The sequence below is a fragment of the Pangasianodon hypophthalmus genome, chromosome 10 (genome assembly GCF_027358585.1).
Source record: "Pangasianodon hypophthalmus isolate fPanHyp1 chromosome 10, fPanHyp1.pri, whole genome shotgun sequence".
Taxonomy (NCBI): Eukaryota; Metazoa; Chordata; class Actinopteri; order Siluriformes; family Pangasiidae; genus Pangasianodon; species Pangasianodon hypophthalmus.
Window position 1 is genome coordinate 15139789 of NC_069719.1, and position 22482 is coordinate 15162270.

A 22482-nucleotide genomic window follows, 5' to 3' on the forward strand; every position below is an offset into this window, starting at 1 on the left:
TTTTGGTAGCTCTGTGTGTGTTTTGGTAGCTCTGTTTATCTTTTGGTAGCTCTGTTTATGTTTTGGTAGCTCTGTGTGTGTTTTGGTAGCTCTATTTATGTTTTGGTAGCTCTGTGTGTGTTTTGGTAGCTCTATTTATGTTTTGGTAGCTCTGTGTGTGTTTTGGTAGCTCTATTTATGTTTTGGTAGCTCTGTGTGTGTTTTGGTAGCTCTGTTTATGTTTTGGTAGCTCTGTGTGTGTTTTGGTAGCTCTGTTTATGTTTTGGTGGCTCTGTGTGTGTTTTGGTAGCTGGTCAGACTAAGCTGGATTTGTCAGCAGGGTTTGATTGCCCAACATGAGTGCTCAGATCAAATAAGTGCAACTTGTTTGGCGTGTTTTCTCTCTCTCTCTCTCTGTGTGTGTGTGTGTGTGTGTGTGTGTGTGTGTGTAAATGAATGAGGCGTATCCCCCTGTGACTAGGCTTCAGGTCCTCCCTCCCTCTCACCCTCCCTCACATGATCCCTCTTTCTGTGAAGTCGCTCAGAAATAAGAGAGATGATGAGGGCTGTGAGAGCCGGTACAGCCATGCGGTTCTTCTCTCTGCTCGGCATCTTTGCCACATTTACGGGCCACATCTGTGCTCAGATACACTGGACGCAAGAAAAGGTAAATGTATTCGCCTTTATAACATATCCCAGTGTGCGTTTAGTGCGTAATGTGCGTAGTTCTGTAACTAAATCCGGACATGACGGTGGACTCGAGGACTTGTGCAGATCACATCTGCCTGTAGATCACATGAATCACATGTTTACGCTTAGTTCATCTTAGTTCTCCAACTGGATGACTCAAACAGACTGCTGCAACAAGTTTTTGTTTATATATATAAATATATATATATATATATATATATATATATATATATTATATAAACCCCGATAAACTCAGGAATCCTGGGCTATAGATTGCCACAGTGAAGCTGTTGATGTTATATAAGCCTATATGTTTTAAAACTCTGCTTTAAAACATTTATCACAGATAGTCAGATAGTTCATGGCTGCTTTTAGCTTTGAGTTGGTTTTGACTATCTGATAACAGGTCAGACTGGTGCTTAAAGCCTGGATGACCTGAGCATGCTTCCTGACCTGGGCATGTGTGTTATGCTGGGTATCTGTCCATCCTTGGTAAGGAATATGTTCCTGTGTGAATAGATTTGTATGTTGTGTGTTAGTGGTTTCTGTGCATACACACCAGTTCTTGCTTCTGTCTTCCTTTTCCTTGTTGCCATGGCAGCACGCTCCTCTTCATTGATCCAGCAACTGACATGGCGGTATTTATAGATCTGACTTCTCTTAACTCTTCCATTAATTCCCACGAGAATCTGTGCACATTCTAGCGTGTAATTCATGGTTCACTGTGCTCTGAGTGAGGATAAGCCTTGCCGCAGGATGATTTGGGTTTTTTTTCCCTTATTTGTATGTAAGAAGAGTGTGTCATGATGCACATCCTTGTAGTCTCTTGTAACTAAACAGTAAGCCTAAACCAGGGGTGTTTAGTGCGGCTATAGTTTTACATTTTAACCAACCAGTGTATTATCAGCCGTATTATCAGTCACTCAAAAACTGATTAAATGACTGGAATTATATGGTTGGATAAAGACATTATCCATCCATCCATTTTCTCTACTGCTTATCCTGCTGAAGGTTGCAGGGGGAACCTGAAGCCTATCCTAGGGAACTCGGGGCACAAGCCGGGGGACACCATGAACAGGGTGTCAATCCACTGCAAGGCATAATCACACACACACACACACACACACACACACACACACAACAGACAATTTAGAGATGCCAGTCAGCTTACAGTGTATGTCTTTGGACTCGGGGAGGAAACCAGAGTACCAGGAGGACACCCACAATGCACAGGGAGAACATGCAAACTCCGCGCGCACAGGCGGAGGCAGGAATCAAACCCCCAACCCTGGAGGTGTGAGGCAACAGTAATAACCACGAAGCCTCTGTGCCCCCTGCAAAGACATTATCCCTTTGTGCAAAAAAAAACAAAGACTAAACCTAAACAGACCTGCCTTAAGCATACTGTATTATGTACAGTTGGCACTGATTCACTTTTTTAATTTCCAATACCAAAATCATATATATATATATATATAATTTAAAATTTAAAATAAAAACTGATTTTACACACTTGTAGCATTATCGTATCGCATATCTGCAACAAGTTACTGCATATTGTATTTTTCTTCAGTATTGTGCAGCTCCACAGTTTGTGTATCTGCTTATGTGCAAGATGTGTGTTATATCAATGAACATCACATTCTTTCATGGCATAAAATACATAGGTGATTTGGATCAGAATAGATGCCAGGTCTGATAGTCGTTTAGTATTTCAGGGAATTACTCCAAAACTGATACTCAGTATTAGAATAGTACTAGCATTATGTAGGTTGGAGCACTGGCCTCGACTGAAATGGGGGAATGTTACATCATGAATTTTCTGCTTACATGCTTGTTGTGCTTACTGACTTACCACACACATAACAGAAGACCAAATGGACTTTGAGAACAAACAAAAGTAATGAGAGTGACGTTATATCCACTCAGTGCCATACTAAGTCACATTTGGCTGGAGGGCAGTATAGTGTAGTTCAGTGTAGGATTATATTTTAGCTACATTTAAATACGGATTCTTTTACAAGTTTAAAGCAGTGATTCATAGCGTGATACGCCTCTATAATGTGAGTAGCCACCAAATGCTGCTCCCCTTTTCATGTTATACTTAAAGGCTCTCTGTTGCCATGTGTGGTAAATGTAGACCACATAATTACTCACACGGCATTGGCAGGGTATAATTTTCCATACAAACAAGTATGAACAGGCTCTGTTATAAAGCTGTAGCTAAGTGTCAACACCATATGCCATGTCTGTTTATAATTCAGTAATTTTGTGTCCAAACACAAAGAGGGCATACATTAACAGGGACATATATCTGTCTGAACATTAAGCCATAAATGAGTAATATTTTTATATAGAGCACAAGATGTTGAACGACTGTTGCTTGATATCAAAACACTGTTTGTTTTATCTTTATTCTAATTGGTCTAGATTTTTGTCCTAATGTTTTAAGACCATCTTTACTCCTTTATCATTTAACATGTTTTAATGTTTGTACTAAGTCAGCTACGGATGAATAAACTCTGGAGGAATACGTTTATAACTGTTAGAGTAGATAAGCAAATGTTTATTTATAATGTGAATAAAATAGAAATCCCAGAGCAGCATCTGCTCATTTTCGATCAGCATCTGTTCATTTAATGACATGTTGTAGATGTTGATTCAAAATAGCCATTTAATTCTGGTGAGTCACATAACTGTGGGATGTGTGATTAAATGCTATTCATTGCTGAGTCAAGCCTTCATCTATCATGCACGAGTCAGGATCACTAGACTCAATTCCACTGTAGTTGTTCTTTATTTATTAGAGAACTAATACAAAACCATGGACTTCATGTATCGACCAAGTAAACAACAGTCAAAGAATAGAAATGCCCATTATTGTTAAATAGTGGAGAGTTTCAGGGTATGAGCAGTTCAAGGGGAAGTCTTATTTGCTCTGCCCAGAGTCAGTTCCCGCTCATTATGAAAGACCAAATGTGACGAATCACTGGCCTTAGCTTTACATAGGGTGAACTCGGATATATTTACACAGTTTTTGAATTTCCAAATTGTCTAATCTTTCTTTGAATTAATACAACAACATCCCCGTTGTTGATACATTTATGAAATTCTCACGGTGTTGACAATCTACATGTGAAGGAAAAATGTTTATATTATATTTTAATGAAGCAGGGTTACTATTTTGCCAAGACTGGCAGAAAATTGTTTAATTACGTTTGTTAATTTGCAACATATATTTTCATTGGTTTAGGCATTTAATTTCATCCTCAGTGACACATCTAAAAACATTATTTATTTGTAACACATACATACTCATGGCTTCAATAAATCATATTTCAATAACATATCCTCTCCAAATTAATCATTACCATATTCTAATAGTGTTTGAATAAAGTAGACTAAGAAAAGTGAGTACATATTAAGATTTTGGCCTAAATAACATTCTGTATTTCATTTCTTATGCCAATAACAACAATAATATTAATATTTTCCAAATTCATACACATTTTTAAAAATTCACTATGACCAGATTAAGTAAAAATCACATAGCATTGAATACTGTGACAGAGAGGCATACATATCCACAGAGACTGATTGTGTGGGATGAGTTACAGGTGTGTGTGTGAGCAGTACGCTGAGGCAGTACAGCAGTGAGTGGGCATGTTTAATGGTGGTGAGTTCTGGGAGTTGGAGTTCCCAGAGAAGTGGTGGTTATGACAAGATGTTACCTAAATATATTGGTTACAACTACAAATGGATCAATATTAGAGCTCTGAGGTGTCACTGATTACGTGATATTGAGCTGATTTAGTTTTCAAAATAATAATTGCAGAAGCTGTTTTAAAAGTGTTGCTTTAATGATATCCTCACATTATTTCCTTTCAGATAATGAGGTGCTTAAAACTTTAAGAAATAATGATCCTAATTAAGCTACATGACTTTCCATAAAAGGAAGAAAATTGTCAGTTAATATCACACATACAGTAAAATGTCAGCGGAATGAAACAAAGAATATGTAAAATCCAATCCAGTGCCTATGTACTGTTTAGGGCTAATATGGAATATCCAGTATCAGATCTATCAGCAAAATCAGAACTATCAGTTCTTAAATCTCTTATAAGATATAAGCTCTAATTATAATTTACTATTGACTGTATAACATATGAAGGCCTATTACAATACATTGCATAAATATTCACCCCTCGAATTTATGTAAACACTGTATATACATCTGTAACTGGAGTGTAAAACTTGAGTGCTTGAGGACTACAGCACTGTAGAGTTTAGCATTCTACCTTATTTATACACCTGATAAAACCCAGCAGCTAATTCCCAATACCTTCCTGTGATGATTTTGTTGTATATTCAATTCAATTCAATTCAATTTTATTTGTATAGCACTTTTAACAATGGACATTGTCACAAAGCAGCTTTACAGAAATAAATGGATTCACAAAAATATATTGTAAATATTTAAATTTATCACTGTGAATTTATCCCTAATATGCCTGGTATATTCTCTATGTCACTGATATTAACCAAAATACAGAAGCTTGGTAAACAATTCCAAATGACCCTGAGAGTGAGGTTTAAAATTTGTAAAACATCATTTGCTAAAATTCAAATCAACAGAATCTGTTATTTTCAAGTAGCACATGCATACAATATAAGAATATTTTGAATACTCTAAGTCACTGTCCTTAAACACCAATTAGTTAGCTAATGTTGTCAGTTAGCAGCTATTGCCAGTCCTCTGTGTTTAATTTGCCAAAGTACAATTTCAGTTAACATTGTTGCCAACATCATTATGAAGCTAATCCTGCTAACTCTCACGCTGCCTTCCAACTAGCTAGCACAGCCAGATGGAATAGAAATGCTGGTTTGAAAACAATCCTATTATAGCTCACCCACAGCCACAGCTGTAGCGACTGTAAACACATTTATGGTCATAAATGCAGTTTTCTCCATGTACTGTACATTTGCCGTGTTTTTCAGAGCTGTGTAGACATTTTTGTATTCAGTGGCAACAGGCCTCATACATCCATCACGATTTCTAAACTTAGTGAATAATAAAACATGCAAAAAGTAAGAGTGAAAATAACATACTGCTATTAAAAATGTAATTACAATTAGCTTTCTGTGCATTTGCCCGTACTCCATCAAAATTTCTGACGACACTGGGCTAAGATCATTGTTAAGATGCTCTCTCTCTCTCTCTCTCTCTCTCTCTCCAGCTGTACCACAAGGCGAGCACTCTGAGTTCTGATGATCTAATAAGTGTTCTGGCTCAAACAGACATTGACCGCATGTGGAAGAATGACCTGAAGCCCATGCTGGTGGTGCGATATCCTGGCTCTCCTGGAAGCCAAGCAGTGCAGCAGGTCTGTGTGCAGTATATCTGTCCGTGTGTTATTTAAAGTTAATGAAGCTAGTTCCTTGATCTTATTTGCATTTTTCTTGCTTTCTCCCCTGCAGCAAATAAAATCAACCGTGGGCTCGCTGAAGGCAGGCTGGGAGGTGACTGAGGATCGCTTCCAAAACTGGACGCCTTATGGCCAGATGCCTTTCACTAACCTAATCGCCACTCTCAACCCTGGTGCTAAGCGGCACCTAGTGCTGTCTTGTCACTACGACTCAAAGTATTTCCCTCCTCAGTGGCACGGACGGGAGTTTCTGGGAGCCACTGACTCAGCTGTGCCATGCTCCATGCTGTTAGAGATGGCCAGGGCACTGGACAAGGAGCTAAAGACACTTAAGGTCAGGAAACTTACACACAGGAGTTGTGGTAGTGTACACGCTTGCAGTATTTTATTAACAGAATTAACTGCTCCATATCAGAAACAGCTTAGATTCAAAATTTAAATTTGGTATTTTGCAAGAACCTGTTTTTCATGGAGTTTTTATATGGCTGTGAGACTGGGAGTGGGTGAGGTGTAATTAGGAAAAAAGGAGAAGGAATGGAACAATTTCCATGTAGATGATATAATGTCATAGATACCCACTATAGTTTGGTAATGGGATAGCATTACACACATATACATTACCACATAATGGGAACCAGTTAGAAACATGCAATTTAAATGTAGGTTAATAATATGCACTTACACGTTATTCACCACTTGATGGCAGTGTGTGTATATTGTGACCTCTTTGGCTCTTTCAGGACGCAGGGTCAGACCTGACTCTACAGCTTATCTTCTTTGATGGAGAGGAGGCTCTGTATCAGTGGACCTCTACTGACTCTCTGTACGGTTCCCGACATCTGGCAAACAAAATGGAGAACACGGCACACCCTTTGGGAGCCACAGACACCAACCAGCTAGATGGCATTGTACGTTTATTCACAGAAACACTCACTCTAAACTTGTACGCGAGGGTTGAATTGTTGCAGTGTGGAGTGATCTAAATGTTATACTTTGCAAATGAGATCAAACAGACTTATCAAGAATACAGATGCTGTCTGAGCTTCTCATCAGGCCTTGATATGGAGTCTTCCCATCAGATAGTGCTGTCAGCAGTGAAGAGAGCATGACATCATGTCTGTTCTCAAACACGCCTTTGAAAGTTTATCTTAAAATAGATATACACCAGCACTGTTTCAGGACAGTTTTTCTGTCATGACTCATGAAGTCTGTCTTTGCCTTTGCTTCTTTTGTTCTTTCTTTCTGTCCACCTACTCTTTCCTTTTTAAAACAGGATCTTTTTGTTTTGTTGGACTTAATCGGTGGTCCCATGCCTCGCTTCGGTAATCAGTTCTCCAACACTGCCAGGTGGCTCTCCAGGCTCCAAAATATTGGTGAGCTTCTTTCATTCCATTTTAATTCTCTCATTGCTCTTTGTTTTATAAGTCCTGTAGTTATATATATGTACATTATACCTGCTCTTATTAAGCATTTTTAGGAAGCCTATCAGTGAAAATGGAACAATCTTTGGATAATTACTGTCCAGATATTATTTGGTTGGTGGAACATTCTTACCACAGCAGTGGCACTGACATGGTAGAAAAAATAGCAGGTCAAGAGTATCTGAGGTTTGGGGCATAGTAATTGTATACATCTAAAGGGCATGTACAGTCAATGGTACTGGTAGACTTTAGCTTATTTTTTTACATTAATTGGCTTATTTATTGGTTATACCTACTATATACGGTAGATACACTCTGTATGTACATAGTACATATAGACAAATGCAAATCTAAATACATGTCAGATATTGCATCATGAAGTACCGTGCAGTGGAATGTAATGGGTGGTTTCGGGTGGTTATCTAGTCTTATATGCAAGACTGCTAACAGTCGCTACAGTCTGGTACATTTCTTCAATAAATGTCTAATGTTCTTCACCTACTTTGACAGAAAATGGAAATTTAATTAACATGGAAGATGACCAATTACAAATCTTTTCACATAGCCAGCTGGCAAACATGCATAATTATCTAATTTCCTCACTTCATCACACAACAAAATTTTAAAAACAGGATTCTGTGAACATTTTTCAAAACCATGACTTTAGCTTGCACCAAAAAAACTCATAGTGTGATGGAGTTTGCATTTGCACTAGAAACCAGTGCACATAACATGATGTGCACTGGTTTATAATGTGAGTATATATAATCAGATTGCAACATTCTGAAGTTTGTTGCCAGAAAAGTGTACAAAGATATCAAAGGCTCCGTGGCCCATGGTCTGAGTGTCTGAGGCTAACACTAGTTTTCAGACTTTTACTTATCTAAAACTCCTATTAAGGCTTATGACATAAGTGCTCTTTTCATGAACTGTGTTTTACATAATATTTAATAATCATAATAATAGTCATAATCAGTGTCCTCCTTCCATTAGAACATTTTATAATCAATGGCCTTGATTGTAGCATAATTCCTTCCTAAATTCCTTGTTTATAAGTGTGTGTTTCATGGCTGAGTCTTTTATTTTTGTTTTGTATTTTCAAATTACCGTGTGGTCATTAGACACTCATATCTACAGCAACTGTTTTGTTACTGTGTCCTTGTTTTCAGAGCGGCGCCTGCATGCACTGGGCCAGCTGGAGGATCATCCTAATGAAGTGCAGTACTTCTGGCCTGGCATGCCTGTGGGTCCTGTGCAGGATGACCACATGCCCTTCCTTAGCAGAGGTAATATCACAATACTGGCTTCTACTGTAGAAGCAGATCCTTATTAGCATGTCAACCTGATTTCATGTAGAATTCCATTTTTTTTTAAATAGAAGAAAGACAATACAAACTACACCTGCTAACCGTCTCCATGTTCTCACAGGGGTTCGGGTCCTTCATCTTATCCCCAGCCCATTTCCCTCTGTGTGGCACACCTTTGATGACAATGAGGAGAATTTGGACCGAGCCACGATCCAGAACCTCAACAAGATTTTGCAGGTCTTTGTGCTTGAGTACCTCAACATGAAAAGCCAGAATCCAATTACACAGGCACCCTGATGTTCCTTTATCTTACGCTTAATCAATAACAACCTCAACGAAGCCACTATGAAGTCTCGTTACCACAAAGCACCACATAAATTAGTGTTCCAGACACCATGGTGTTAATATTAAGCTTATCTAGGATCAATTATGTATGTTTGTGTATTGATTTATAGCCGTATATTGTACCATAGGACCAAATATGATTACTGAGATTATTTTAGTATCAGTATAATCCATATATTTGTAAGCATTCACATTCTGACTGGTGTACTGTGAGAGGTTTTTCAATCTGTTATAAATATTACTGTTCTAAGACATTGGAAAGACTATATGTTAAGTTGATCTTATACTTGTTGCATCATTTACATTACATTTAAACATCTCAGTTTCTCAAATCAATTATCAGTCACTCAAATGTATTATATTATATGTGCTATTATATTACATGTATGTGCCTCAAAATACATTCAGAAAGTATTGCTCAAGGCTCAAGGCTGCTCAAGATCAAGGGCTCTTTACAAAAGCCTTTGCACCCTTCTATTGCACCCGTTAAAACAGAATGCTTCTATTTGCATTCTTTTCTAATTTAATACAACAGTTTTCATTACAATTTATATTATTGACAACCACTTGAGTGAAAAAGTGAAAAGGTGAAAAGTAGAATCTTTGAAATATGTAAATGAATTTCAAAGTTTCTTAGTATTTGGTATGTCCTCTTTAATGACACTGTGCACTCAAGCTGGCATGGACTTCACAAGTTTGTATAAAACCTTATGATCCATTCAAATCCATCACAGTGTTGTCTGAACACATGTTTCAATAGAAGAGATTAGGCATGAGGAAAATCTGACCTTTTGTACAAAGCAGGTAACATGCTCAATATCACAATTTTGCTTACATTTATATAGGGACCTAGAAATAGTGCAGAACATTGAATATTAAATATTCACATATATAAACATATATATATATATATATATATATATACACATACACATACACATACATATAGTATATACAGTACTGTGCAAAAGTCTGAGGCACCCTTTTTTAGTACAAACTTTGATACAGATTTTTATTTTATGACTTCTATGTTATGTTAGATTTCCAAACATTAGTTTTCCAGCACAAAATTAAATGTTACAGAAAAATGTTTGTATGTCAGTGAAAAAAGCAGCATATTACATAAGAGACCACTTTTCAGACAAAAAAACATAATGAAGGCTGCTGGGTTTTGCTACAAAAATAAGAAGCAAGTGTGACAAAGTGTCCAGAAGAACTGTAAGATGCTCAGTAAAACTTACAGCTCATTTCCTTATAAAACTGCACAAACTGTACCTGAGACTACTATTTCTTTTAAGCAAAGGGTCATCACACCAAATATTGTCTTTGTTTCATATATTACAGTTTTCTACTGTTTATAGTATTTTTTTTTTGTAGAAACATTTAATTTCATTATTTTTGAAGGCATTTTTACTCTACAGCATTTCTTTGCATGTGCCCCATTCCTTTGCACAGACTTTTTTCACATTTGCAGTAAGCTATTTGCATTCTGGTCTTAAACACATGCAAAGTCTTGCTGGAGCTTTTAAACAGTTTTGACAGAGAATATATTGGGAGGCTGAGTGAGGTCACATTCATGCATACGTCTCCTCAAGAGACAATTCCTGGAAATGTTTCCTTCTTTCAGAACACAATGATGTAAATACAATACAATTATGTAATGCAGATCTCTTTTAAAATGTATATTAGGGTGTAGTGTGAATGCTGAGATTGCAGATTCCTTAGTGTGTCATACACAGTATGTGGTTGGAGTCCAGAAATTAGTTATATTAATATAATAAAGATCCCACATTCAGTGTTTCGTTTTCAACCTATTTTGTGGTTGAGCATTGTTGTCCAGGAAGCATAAGCAAACAGGAACTATGATCATGCATCAGTCACACATTCCCAGCATGCACGCTACATTCTGAAGACTTCCTTCAGCTGACACTCCCATGGTTCATTAAGCTGACCTGCCATGAAATCTACTATCACAAGTTGCTAGTTTCACTCCACCCTCGTGACCCACAACAGAATAAAGGTTTCCGGTGCTCTGGGCCTATTTCTAATATCCCTTAAGCAAATTATAATACATAGCCTTTGTATGGGCTAAAAGATAATTGGACACAGAATCTGACATAATCTGTTGCATTTTTACTAGAATATATAATATTTTAATATGGCGATTTGACTACTTATCATATGTCATCATAATGAATAGTATTATATATTTCATATTATTCCCTTAGAACATAGAATATGCTTAGATATCTTACAAAACGAATTCAGGCCTCATACTAGCGTGAGGCTTTAATGATTTCACACTGGTCTTGTGTGTCCAAAGTGCCAGAACTGAAATATGATTTCCTGTGCACCTGTCCCGCATGTAAAGGCTGTTACTGTGAATTGCTTCTGCATGCCAGTGGTTTGATGGTTTGATAGAAGTGTGTTGAAGTATCACTTCATCAATGAAACTTACAAAAAGAACGTTAGATATTACATATGTTATCTGTGATTATTATTTTACACTCTCTCTCACTGGCACACAGTGATCACACAGTGAAGATCTTCAGTCTTCCTAATAATCACCATAACAGTACCCTCACTTATGTATAGTTAATAGTAGTTAACTACTTTAGTTATGTAGGCCTCTAGCAAGCCTTAAATCCTCATTCTTGTTCACCTTTGATGTAACTGAAAGTCAGATATTCTCCACTGTTATTATAATAATTTGACTTCACAAGTTGCTGCCTGGACCACAGTCATTTCCTAATCCTTAATGCCTTTGCGTGCAATGTATGAAAAATAAACTGTGATTATGTTATTATGCAATTATCTGATACTTGAATTCTTAGAGTCATGCTGTACCTTATACAGTTGAAAAGCTCATTTGTGGTTTAAAACATTTTTCTTTTACACGAATTTTAAAAATGTTGTTATTGTAGTGAAATGACCTGCTTTTTGGTAACTGATATTAATTTTAAGGAAGAATTTCTAGTATTGTATAATAATTCACAACTGATTCACTTTAAGTGACTGACAATAGTACAATGTTAAACACAGGGGATGAGACATAATGCCTTGGTTTAACCTCTCACAACCTACTGGTGGATCCATAGTCACATTCTTCACTCTTGTATGTACCTTTCTGATTTGTTTCACTGTATTTCCTGAATAATACAAAGAAGTTGTCGAATAAATTGCTGTAAGTAAGTCACTGGAAACAGCTGGAAATGTAAAATTTAAAGGGTGAACAATCAATCTTGTATTAATAGTGTTGCCTTCTACCAATAAACTAACTGCCAGAGGAAACAGGTAATTATAGTGTTTCAATTCCAACGCTTTATGGCTCATGATACGTGTGAAAGTGTAATTACAGGTGCAGTATAATTTACTTTCCAGCTGTTAGGCAGGAGTGTGTGATTTAGGGTTGGGCTTATTCCTGATAAGACATGGTTGTTTTTTTTTTGTTTTTTTTTTAGTGAAGGAGAGGAGTGGCATTTTAGGGCACATTCCACCTGTTTTGTATGGCTCAGATCACATGAAATAGTGAAATAGATCTACATTTCTAGACCTGCCCTGACAAGGACAGCAGTAGTTAGAAGCCCATTCACAGATACTTTGGGAACTTCATCAGAAAACACAAAAACAGAACATTTGAAAAGTAGATAATATTGTACTTGTGTGTATGTGTACACTTTAGAGGGCAGCAGTGAGTTGGAATACTAACCAGCAGGTTTAATCTTTACATTACTGTACAAAAGAAATATACTATTAGTGCAGTCAATAAGGATCTGGTGGCTATTTCAAATAAATATAACCCTGTGCTGAACCACAGCTTTGATATTAACTAACATTTAATAAATATAGGTTATGTAAGGAATACAACATGATGGGGCATGCTGTTACAGGAAAATAATCAATGACATGGTGGTGTGATGCATTCCCAGCCCAAAGTTGATTCTTTTGCTATAACAGCACATTTTTTCTTTCTCTTGAAGTCAATAAGACAGTGTCTGATTTTTCAATATTTAATCACAGACAGTTAAGAGAGTAACAGGTGTTGAGGTGCAGCAAGCTACACACAAATGTGTTTGCTCCATTAGAACATTATGGTATTTTACAGCTTTGATAAGTATGGTCTGCTTTCCCCTCATGGTCACTCAGTCTCCTAATAACAAGCTGAATGATAGGGCCACCTGTGCAGTATCACTGCTGTTTTTCTTTCTGGCTTAGGCTGCTTTGCTGAGCTTTTTTTTTTTTAATACTGTGGCTCTGGCAATTTTATACTTATTATTAGGAAGCAAATGTACTGTAAGTGCTATACATATGTATAGAACTAATATATATATATTTCCTATCTCTGTATTGCATTGTAAAATACAGTATGTTTGGTTCACATTCTCTGTTAGCAGTTTCTTCTTCTACTTTGCTCCTGTGTACATTTGGTTGGCCCAATATGGTTATTAAAAAAAAAAAAAAAAAAAAAAAAAAAAAACAAGAGCCAAAAGATTTCCTCTTGGCTACTGAGGTTAAAGTTACTGAGTTTAAGTTATTGTTTTCATTGTAACATTATTTTGTGTGTGTGTGTGTGTGTGTGTGTGTGTGTGTGTGTGCTGACCAAGTATAAAGAGCTGAAATGTTTCATTTTAGTTATGGAGGTAAGATTGATTTTAGTTGTAGCATTATTTAGTGTGTGTGTGTGTGTGTGTGTGTGTGTGTGTGTTGATATGTTTTTATATCTTGGTAGGGAACAAGTATAAAGAGCTGAAATGTTTCATTTTGGTTACTGAGGTTAAGGTTAGTGTTTAGTTTATCCGCAGCACATCATTAATTAACTGTATTTAATAAAAAGTTGCTCACAAGGCTAGTAACACAAACGCGCGAGCGTGTGTGCGCGTGTGTGTGCGCGCGTGCGTGCGCGCTAAAGCCCCTCCCCCCGCCTGACTCCGCTTGAGCTACTTGTTGCGGATTGGATGCCTCTCTGTCATTTAATCTGTTTCACTGCTTTTCTGGAGCGACTCTCCTGACCTCGCTAGTTCAGCTGCTCTGAGTGTTCAGTGAGTGAGAGCACTAGGGTTCAGTTTAAAGTGGAATACATTTCGACTTGGTAGAACGATGGAAGAATGATTCCAGTGTGCTTACAGAGGCTTAAACTGTCGCGGCAGTCGGCGTTTAGTTAAAACTTCTATTGCCTGGTATATTAAGTGGGAAACCATGGACCCGATAACTAAGTGGACACCTAAGCAAGTAGTGGAGTGGATGAGAGGTGAGTATATCGATCGCATATTTAAGATAGATTTGTTTCGTTGTTACTAAAATGTCACGTCGAAGTTACGAATGAGCTGCTTTCATCAGCTCTCTGTGCTCTCGCGCTGCTTTTGTTTACCTGCAGTTTCGTAGAAACTCGGCAGCTCGCGCGTGTCATTCAGCACCAGCCGGCTGCTAAAGCGGGGAATAGCACTCACACTACTCAAACTTAACTTAAACATTTTACCTGACTTTCTACATTTGGCCACTTTTATAGTTTACAGTTCCTGTATATTTCCTGAGAGGCTTTCATTCAGTCTTTCATTAACCCTTTCACTCATCAGTGTGTGTTGTTATGTTCCTGTTGTTTGGAAAAAAGAAAAAAAAAGTCGACAGTCATTAGCATTTACCAGAGTCGTATAATAGATATGAACCTGACAAGTTGGCTAATTGCTTAACTGTAGTTGTAGATTGTTTTTCTCTAGGAGTATGACAGTGGTAGCTCTGCTGTTAAGGGTTTGTGGTAGTTAGTGAAAAGCTGTAAACTGTAAGTCCCAGGATTGCCAGTGAGCCACTGTTGGGCCCAGAGTGTCAGTTTTTACCTCATGTTACCTAAAAAAAAACCTTAATTTGTACAGTTTTGCCTTTTCTGTACACCACGAATACATATGTAATGTGGGAGTAAAGCTGAGACAGTGTCAACAGTTGTATAGCACCACATGAAAACTGTGAAAATCAGTTTTTCTTTGACACTGCAGAAACATCTTACTGTTTACTATATTAATAATCTCCATAATTCATTTGGCCCTTAAGAATCTTTAAAGAAGCTTTATGTTTGGACTGTGTTGTAGCCTATTTATGTAAATTTCTCTGGATAAAAACTTCTGCTGAATGAGTAACTGAATTACGCCAAGACTACCCAAATTGCCTTCACCAAGCGTTTTTGTTAACAGGCAGTTACCTCACCCTAAAAACAAACAGCATCCCCCCCTAAAGCATGTCATTGCTTGGAGTCTGCTGAAGTTTACAAAGCTAACATGCATAATTTCATGTGCACACTGTTGAACAATACTGCTCAAGCCAGTGAGCATGGTCTAGTCTCCTGCTAATTGGTTTTGTCTCCTGATAATTGGTTATATTTGTTTAGTCATTGTTTAATTGTGACAGAGAGTTCTCATAGAAGCAGGTTACATAAAGCATTCTCTAGTGCAGGTTTAATTGGATATTTTGGCTATGACACTGGTCTTTATGCTTCTATACATACACACATTCTAGCTGGCGTTTATGTCAGTTGATTCTTAATGCAGTTTATGGTATTCAGAGAATGTTCCACTGAAAACTGGACTGATTATTTTCACGCCTATGACTTCTGCTTCATTTTTCCAACTACTTGTTTGACTCCCAAATAAACTGTGAGCCAGCCTTTCATTCCTTTTTACGTCTGTGGCATTTCAAACATCCAGAGCTTTCCAACTACTATAAACGTGCTGCTGAGTGAGTTATACCAGGATATAGTATGAGTGCCATATCATCATATGCAATAATTAGATATTCAGAGTAAGTGAATAACAGAAGCATTAGCTTTCACTGTTACCCCAGGAAAGTAATAAAAGTGCATTTTCTCATTTATGATTAAGTTACCTCTTGCTGCATTTGCAGTGGTGGCCTGGCCTTTAGCCTATAAAATATTTAGCCAGTTTATAGGTCTGGGTTTGTCCAGTATTATTCCCAGCCAAATGTTTGACCTGTTACCCGCCCATGCCCTAGAAGTAGTATTGGGTCATGGGAAACGCAGCTGGTTTATTTTTAAGGACCTGGCACTTGATTAGATGGCTGCTGTTCCACTGAACTGCATCTGGAGGTCACGCCTGAGAACAATGCAGGTTATAATACACACTCTGTGACTCATGGGACTGGTTTAGTTACCTGACGGTTTCGGCTAGCATAGTTTAAGCTCTAATGTGATGACAAAAAGTGTGCATATGAAAGCGAGAGCCTTGAAAGCCTTGCCTGCTAGACAAGTAGAGTTAGCTCAAGAGGATTTAGGTTAAATCTGCTTTTAGAGAGACTAATCCTTTTAGATGATACCCTCCATAGACCCCCTACCAAAAAGTCACAGTTTGATATCTTAAATCAGAAACTCTTAACGAGAGACATGTTTCCCTGATTGGTCTGTGTATGTGCAAGACATGGAATGAGTGTAACTGTGTCCATTCATGCATAAAGCCTGCTATTTCATCATAAGCTCCTTATGACTGAATGTGTGAAGAGTCTAAAGGCATGAATCATTTAACTGAAAGTCTGAGGAATCCGTGTTTCACAGTGTATTTTAAGAAAGTCCATCTAAGCATGGATTGACTTGAATTAACAGCATTCTTTCTGTCATTCATACACATTTAGTTCCCTTCAATTTGAACGTAGCTCCCTGAAATAATTTCTCAGCTGTTTAGCCATTTATCTGACTCCAAGTGACATCACATAGTCCTAGAAGCTACAGTATTTACCCTGATAATGTTTCTAAACTAAACCTGTTCATATGATTTGCTTCCATACTTTTGATCTTGCTGATGTTAGACAGGAACCCTGGGTTTTATGTAGGATGAATTACTGTTGGTGATCGATAGTAAAGTTTACATGCATCCTAATAATATGATAGTAATGCAATTGACCATTCTATCAGAATAGATACCCTTCATGTAAGCAGATAAATCAGAGCAGAATGAATCAAGTTAGGTCTATTTGAATGAAAATTGCATCAGATCAAGAGATGGATAAACAGTCTAATAAGTATTTAAATAGAAAAATATTTGGATTATAGATATATCTCATTAATTCCACAGTCAAAATTGTTGCATATGTAATGCAATACATATGCATTTGTGTCATTATGCACCCAGACCTGCAATGTAGGTGTAAAAAAAAAAAAACTGGTCCTGACAGGAAGCAAATGACAACAGAATGTTTCAGGACAACATTCTGCCCTTCCCTTCTGTTTGAAAAACAAATTTGAAGGATGTTCTAATGAGATCAACCATTTTAAACATGTTAGGGCTGCTGGATGTAAGATTTTGAAATCTCACTCTCTGTGGTAATGCTGGTTATGCTACTCACATAAAAATATTTAGTAACTTGGGTTGTGTTACGTCCTTCTCCCCTGCGCAGATTAATGTAAAACGCAATTGCCAAGTCAGTACGCACACACTGACAATTCAAGCCTGTATCCCAAACATCATACTGCACATTAAATACTATTCCTAAAATTAGTAAGTCCCAGATTTGTACTGACATTCTATTTAGTACAGCAGTAAGCAGTTTGCGATGCAGCCCAAAAAATTGTAATAAGAATGAAATCTTTATTGCATACATCAGCATAACTGTAACATTTTACTGAGTGTTGTGTAAAAAGAGCAAACCTGTGAACCTGCCACGGTGTAATTGTGATCATTCTGTGGGATCATAAATGCCGCATAACCTACAGAATGAATTTGCCTAACATATAAAATAGCTAAAATATAAGTTCTGGTTCAAGGGGGAAAGGTTACATTTGTTGTAATCTCCTAGCAGTCTGTCTGACTCTGGACTGTGGGATGAATATAGTAGATTTACTCTAAGCTGCATGCATCGCCGTTAGTAAGCTAACTCTTGCTAGCTATCTAAAATATAGTACAGAGGATAGTATCATCACGTCTGTTTGATAAAGGAAATAAATAAGCGGATAAAACGCACATACCTATTGCAATATAACCCATTTCAAAACTCTTCTGCTATTGTTATCTCTTTACTTCAAACAACTTTGCAACTGGGTGATGATACAAATTCCACAACACAGATTAAAAAAAGCTAAAACTCAATCAGTACTGAATCTATTTGTCTCCTCTCTAGTGTATTGAACTCTCATATGAGTTCAAATTTCACCAATTACGACACATCACCTAGACACTGCGCTGAGTGTGAATTAGTATGACAGGACTGTCAGGGCGACTCACAGTAGTTTTTTTTTTAAACAAAAAAATCCCATGCGTTGTAGCTTTTAAAATTATTTGAAAAACCTGCATCCTGTGTGTGCATACATTTGGTTTGAATAACGTACGACATACATGTAAATGAAGTTTTTTTTTGTAAATGAGATTTGTAAATGAGAGTTGTAAATGAGAGTTTAGGGTCTGTAGAGAAAACTTATCTAGAATTAATTAATTCAGATCGATGATTTTTTTTTTTTTTTTTTTAAAACATAGCTGTTCCATTGTTGCTGTTTAAAGAGCCATCTTGACACTATATGTGAGACTTTGCAGCTATGAAATTACCATATGGCTCCTCTTTAAGAGGTTCTTATAAATTTAAAGCAGACTTTCTTAGTAACTTGGAGAGATGTCAAGAATTTCCACTGTGCTTTTGTGTTGCGTTAGTTGATGTCTTTTGTCCATACAGCTTTACTATTTCAGGGCCAGAGAGTTTGTATTGGGTACATGCAATAATTCTCAGAAATATATCTCTGTCATTATTATTGTACACAAAGGAGTCTCTGTCAGTGTTCTAGTTGTGTGATTTAGGATGTCTGGTTTATGGTATTTAATGTATGTAAGACAAGCATCAGAGCTTGAATAATTGTTTCTGTCTGTCAATTTAAACTTTTACAGTCTTGCATGCTCCACCTTAAGCTAAGCTGAACACATAGCAGCTTCCCACTGAAACGTAGAGTCCGTTGACATTTGCATGAATCCATGCTCTGTTTCCCACAGAGACGAGACATGATCAAGGATCACCTTGTGTGTGTGCCAGGGTGAAGTGGACTTGTTGGCTTTGTATTCAAACCTGAATATCCCAGTACAAATCTGCAAGATTATCTGAGCTTAGCAAAGCCAGTGTTAGCACCCCTCATGACCTAAAAGCTTTGGGTTCTTAAAAACACCCAGCTTAACACAGTGAGAAACGTAACCTCAACTCTGAGGCCCACATTGTTGCTTATAGGTAATCCATTAGAAAAGTGGAATGCTCATTTAATACATAAATGATTTGGTGATAAGGAGACGTGTACAGCCTCACCAAGCACAGAATGTAGGACTGCCTCATCTCTGGACACACTGTTCGTAAAACACAGCATGTGATTTTATTATGTGGAATGTTTACTTGATGGGTGAATCAAATGTTACTGGTTGTGATTTAAAAAAGTACATTTAGTACCGTTCAATACCGGATAATTTCATTTCATGTCAGAATGTCTCATCCCTTCTCTATTTATTTATACAATACATTAGCTGAAAGCAATGGCAGGTCATTTGATCGCAGCTGTAAAAAACATAAATCTGCTATGAACATTGTGAGTAATAAAAGCATAGCCTGATACCTTTGGCGTTATATAAAACAGTTTGTCAGAATTCTCAAGCGCATTTTCTGCATGCCTGAGTTATCTGATCTTATCTGATGATAGCATGTGGGAAGTACTGTTTCCTGGCTGTTGTAATTCAGATTTAAAGTGTAAACCTCTGTTGTTGTTGTTGTTGTAGTATGCAGAATGCTTTTGGCAAGTACTCTCACAGCTCTATGTAACACATGATGCCTCAGTGGTATAGAAGAGAAGGCTTTTCTGTGTCAACTGTGGGACATGCAGGCATACTTTGCTATGTTTAAATAACCACTAAGACAGGAATGTATACCACGACTAGGCCAAACCCTCAGTGAATCAAGAGAGAAAAGTGCTACAAATAGCCTTTTATGTCCTTGTCCTTTGTTCCATGCCACTTGTGGCTTTTAGACCATATTTAAAATTAAAGGCCAAATAACCACTGGTGTGTCTACTATATATAACACTCCTCAAGAATTTGTTATTTCATTCCAAAGGGATTATCGCGGCTGCAGTTTTGTTAAGGAAATACCTCTTAATTTTATGCTACCAAAGGTTGCTCTCCCTTTGTCTCCATAACTGGTGCAAGTGGTAAATTTATGTCTAGAACATGTTGAGACTTGCCTGCACTTTCTACTACTTGATCTCTGATTAGCCTGATTAACTTTTCATTTAGGCATGTAATCTGTTTTAATGATTTTAGCTTATGTATGTGTCATGCTTGCAGATGTTCCTCCCGGCATCTAGCATCAATCATCATCATCATCATCATCGTCATCTTTCCTCATAAAATTAAGTCTCTTATCCACAAGGGAAGTAAGACAGTTGACATAAGACATGGAAAACACCTGGTAGAGACGGGATTTCCCTGTGGCACAGCAATTAACTATTATCTCACATCACGTCTTACCAGTGTAGTGATTTACAGCAGGTTATAAACAATAGACTGTGATGATTCATCTGTGGTCTCCCAGCTTTTATTAAGCTGATGACGGTGAGACTTTCGGTTGAAAGTCGCATGTACTTCCCAATTCCGTAAACAGAAATCCTGGGTACTTTATTGACCATCACTTTGGGTTTTCCCTTTCCATTTGCTACAATTTCAGTAGAAACGGGTCATTATAGGTTTTTTTTGGACATCAGTTAATTCTTGTGATTTCAGATACAGTATTGTTCTTAATGTTTGTTTTTGATCTTTTCATCACAACAAACAACAGAAAAGACTTGGTTCTGTTGCTGTACTTTTTCTTTTTTTTTGTTTAAAGGTCACTGAGTAATTCCCTCAACCAGCACCTGCATGTAGGTAAACAGAGAAAGGGTGGTAATGCACGTGCACATACAAAACAGTCTTAACCACACCAGAGCGTGGGGGGAAATCCTGACACTGGATGCCACTTTGAAAACTCGGTCTGCTTTAAGCAAGAAGACTCTTTGTTTGATCAGCATAAATACTGACAAGGCTCAAAGTTGTTGAATAAGTGACTGTATTAATGTTTGGATTCAGGATGCAGTTGAGACTTGTTGCTGATGGGTGCAGTGTACTTGTTTATACATTAGTGATAAGATTTTAACACTGTTTTGGAGGCTGTCTCCTAGAGGCAGCATAGCTGTAGATGTGTGTAAAATAGTGAGTAAGAGCAAAGATCAGTGGATGGTGACTCAAGCATCTGGCACTTTCAGAGTTGAACACACAGGGAGTGGACTGAAAAAACAAACAAACATGATACAGTATTTATATGCGATATTTGATTATCATGGTAAATTGTCCTGTGCTAAGCAACTGACTGAATGGGGTTTTCAGACCTCCCCTTTAAAAAAAAAAAAAGAAAACCTTATGAGGTTTATTGATAAAAGGCAAGATGAGAAGTTAGAGGCAGACCAGGGTTTCAAGGTCTGAAGAACAAAATGCAGCCCAATAGATAAGCATTAAATAAAAGCATGCAGTTTCCATAAATAGGAGGTTCTTATAACAACAGTCATAAAATGGTCTTATATTATTACATACACTCACTGTCCACCTGAATAGAAACACCTGTACACTTGCTCATTTATGCAGTCCAATCATTCAATCATGTGGCAGCAGCACAATGCATAAATGCATGCAGATACATGTCAAGAGCTTCAATTAATATTCACTTCAAACATCAGATTGGGGAAAAGTGTGATCCCTGTGACTTTAACCATGGCGTGGTTGTTGGTGCCAAATGGGCTGGTTTAAGTATTTCACATACTGCTGATCTGGGATTTCACACACAACATTCTCTAGAGTTTACACAGAATGGTGCAAAAAAACAATAAACATCCTGCTTGCGGAGGGTCTGCGGGCTAAAACACCTTGTCGATTAGAGGAGAATGACCAGACTAGTCTGAGCTGACAGGAAGTCTATAGTAACTCAAATAAGCACTCTGTACAACCGTGGTGAGCAGAAAAACAGCTCAGAATGCACAAGACATCAAACCTTGAGGGGGATGGACTACAACAGCAGAAGACCACATCAGATTCCACTCCTGACAGCCAAGAACAAGAATCCGAGGCTATCATGGGACAGTTTTGGACACTATTGGACAGTTGAAGATTGGAAAAAGACCAGGTTGTTTTGTTTTTCTAATCTTCAACTATCCAGTTATAGCCGCCGCCCCGTTCTATACACGTTCTATCATCTTTTTCAGTCATTACACCTGTGTGCATTGTGTTTAATCCCTACATTAAGATATCAGGGTTTTGCCAGGGGCTTACTTTCCCA

At 37.5% G+C, this 22482-nt stretch overlaps 2 protein-coding genes across 3 annotated transcripts in view; both read left to right on the plus strand.

The window, feature by feature from the left end:
- The first annotated feature begins 486 nt into the window (after positions 1 to 486).
- Positions 487 to 11979, plus strand: qpct (glutaminyl-peptide cyclotransferase). The gene is made up of 7 exons (XM_026934230.3): positions 487 to 646; positions 5907 to 6053; positions 6148 to 6429; positions 6836 to 7003; positions 7369 to 7468; positions 8686 to 8802; positions 8945 to 11979. Exons 1-7 carry the CDS (start codon positions 536 to 538, stop codon positions 9118 to 9120), a joined length of 1101 nt encoding a protein of 366 aa, XP_026790031.3. The 5' UTR covers positions 487 to 535; the 3' UTR covers positions 9121 to 11979.
- Positions 11980 to 14131: 2152 nt separating this feature from the next.
- Positions 14132 to 22482, plus strand: part of LOC113538998 (connector enhancer of kinase suppressor of ras 3) — a 49991-nt gene continuing 41640 nt past the window's right edge. The window contains exon 1 of one of the 2 annotated variants that reach the window (XM_026934519.3): positions 14132 to 14416. In XM_026934519.3, the coding sequence (XP_026790320.1) occupies positions 14365 to 14416 (52 nt within the window). In that variant the 5' untranslated portion in view covers positions 14132 to 14364. The remainder of the gene's footprint in view (positions 14417 to 22482) is intronic. The other variant, XM_034307758.2, reaches the window with a different exon arrangement.

What these genes read in the sequence shown, in the direction of transcription:
- qpct (XM_026934230.3), top strand. Translation starts at nt 536, where the DNA reads ATGATGAGGGCTGTGAGAGCCGGTACAGCCATGCGGTTCTTCTCTCTG. An exon ending in CCAACCAGCTAGATGGCATT is followed by an intron (nt 7,004 to 7,368) that starts GTACGTTTATTC and finishes TTTTTAAAACAG; the next exon opens with GATCTTTTTGTTTTGTTGGA. An exon ending in CATGCCCTTCCTTAGCAGAG is followed by an intron (nt 8,803 to 8,944) that starts GTAATATCACAA and finishes ATGTTCTCACAG; the next exon opens with GGGTTCGGGTCCTTCATCTT.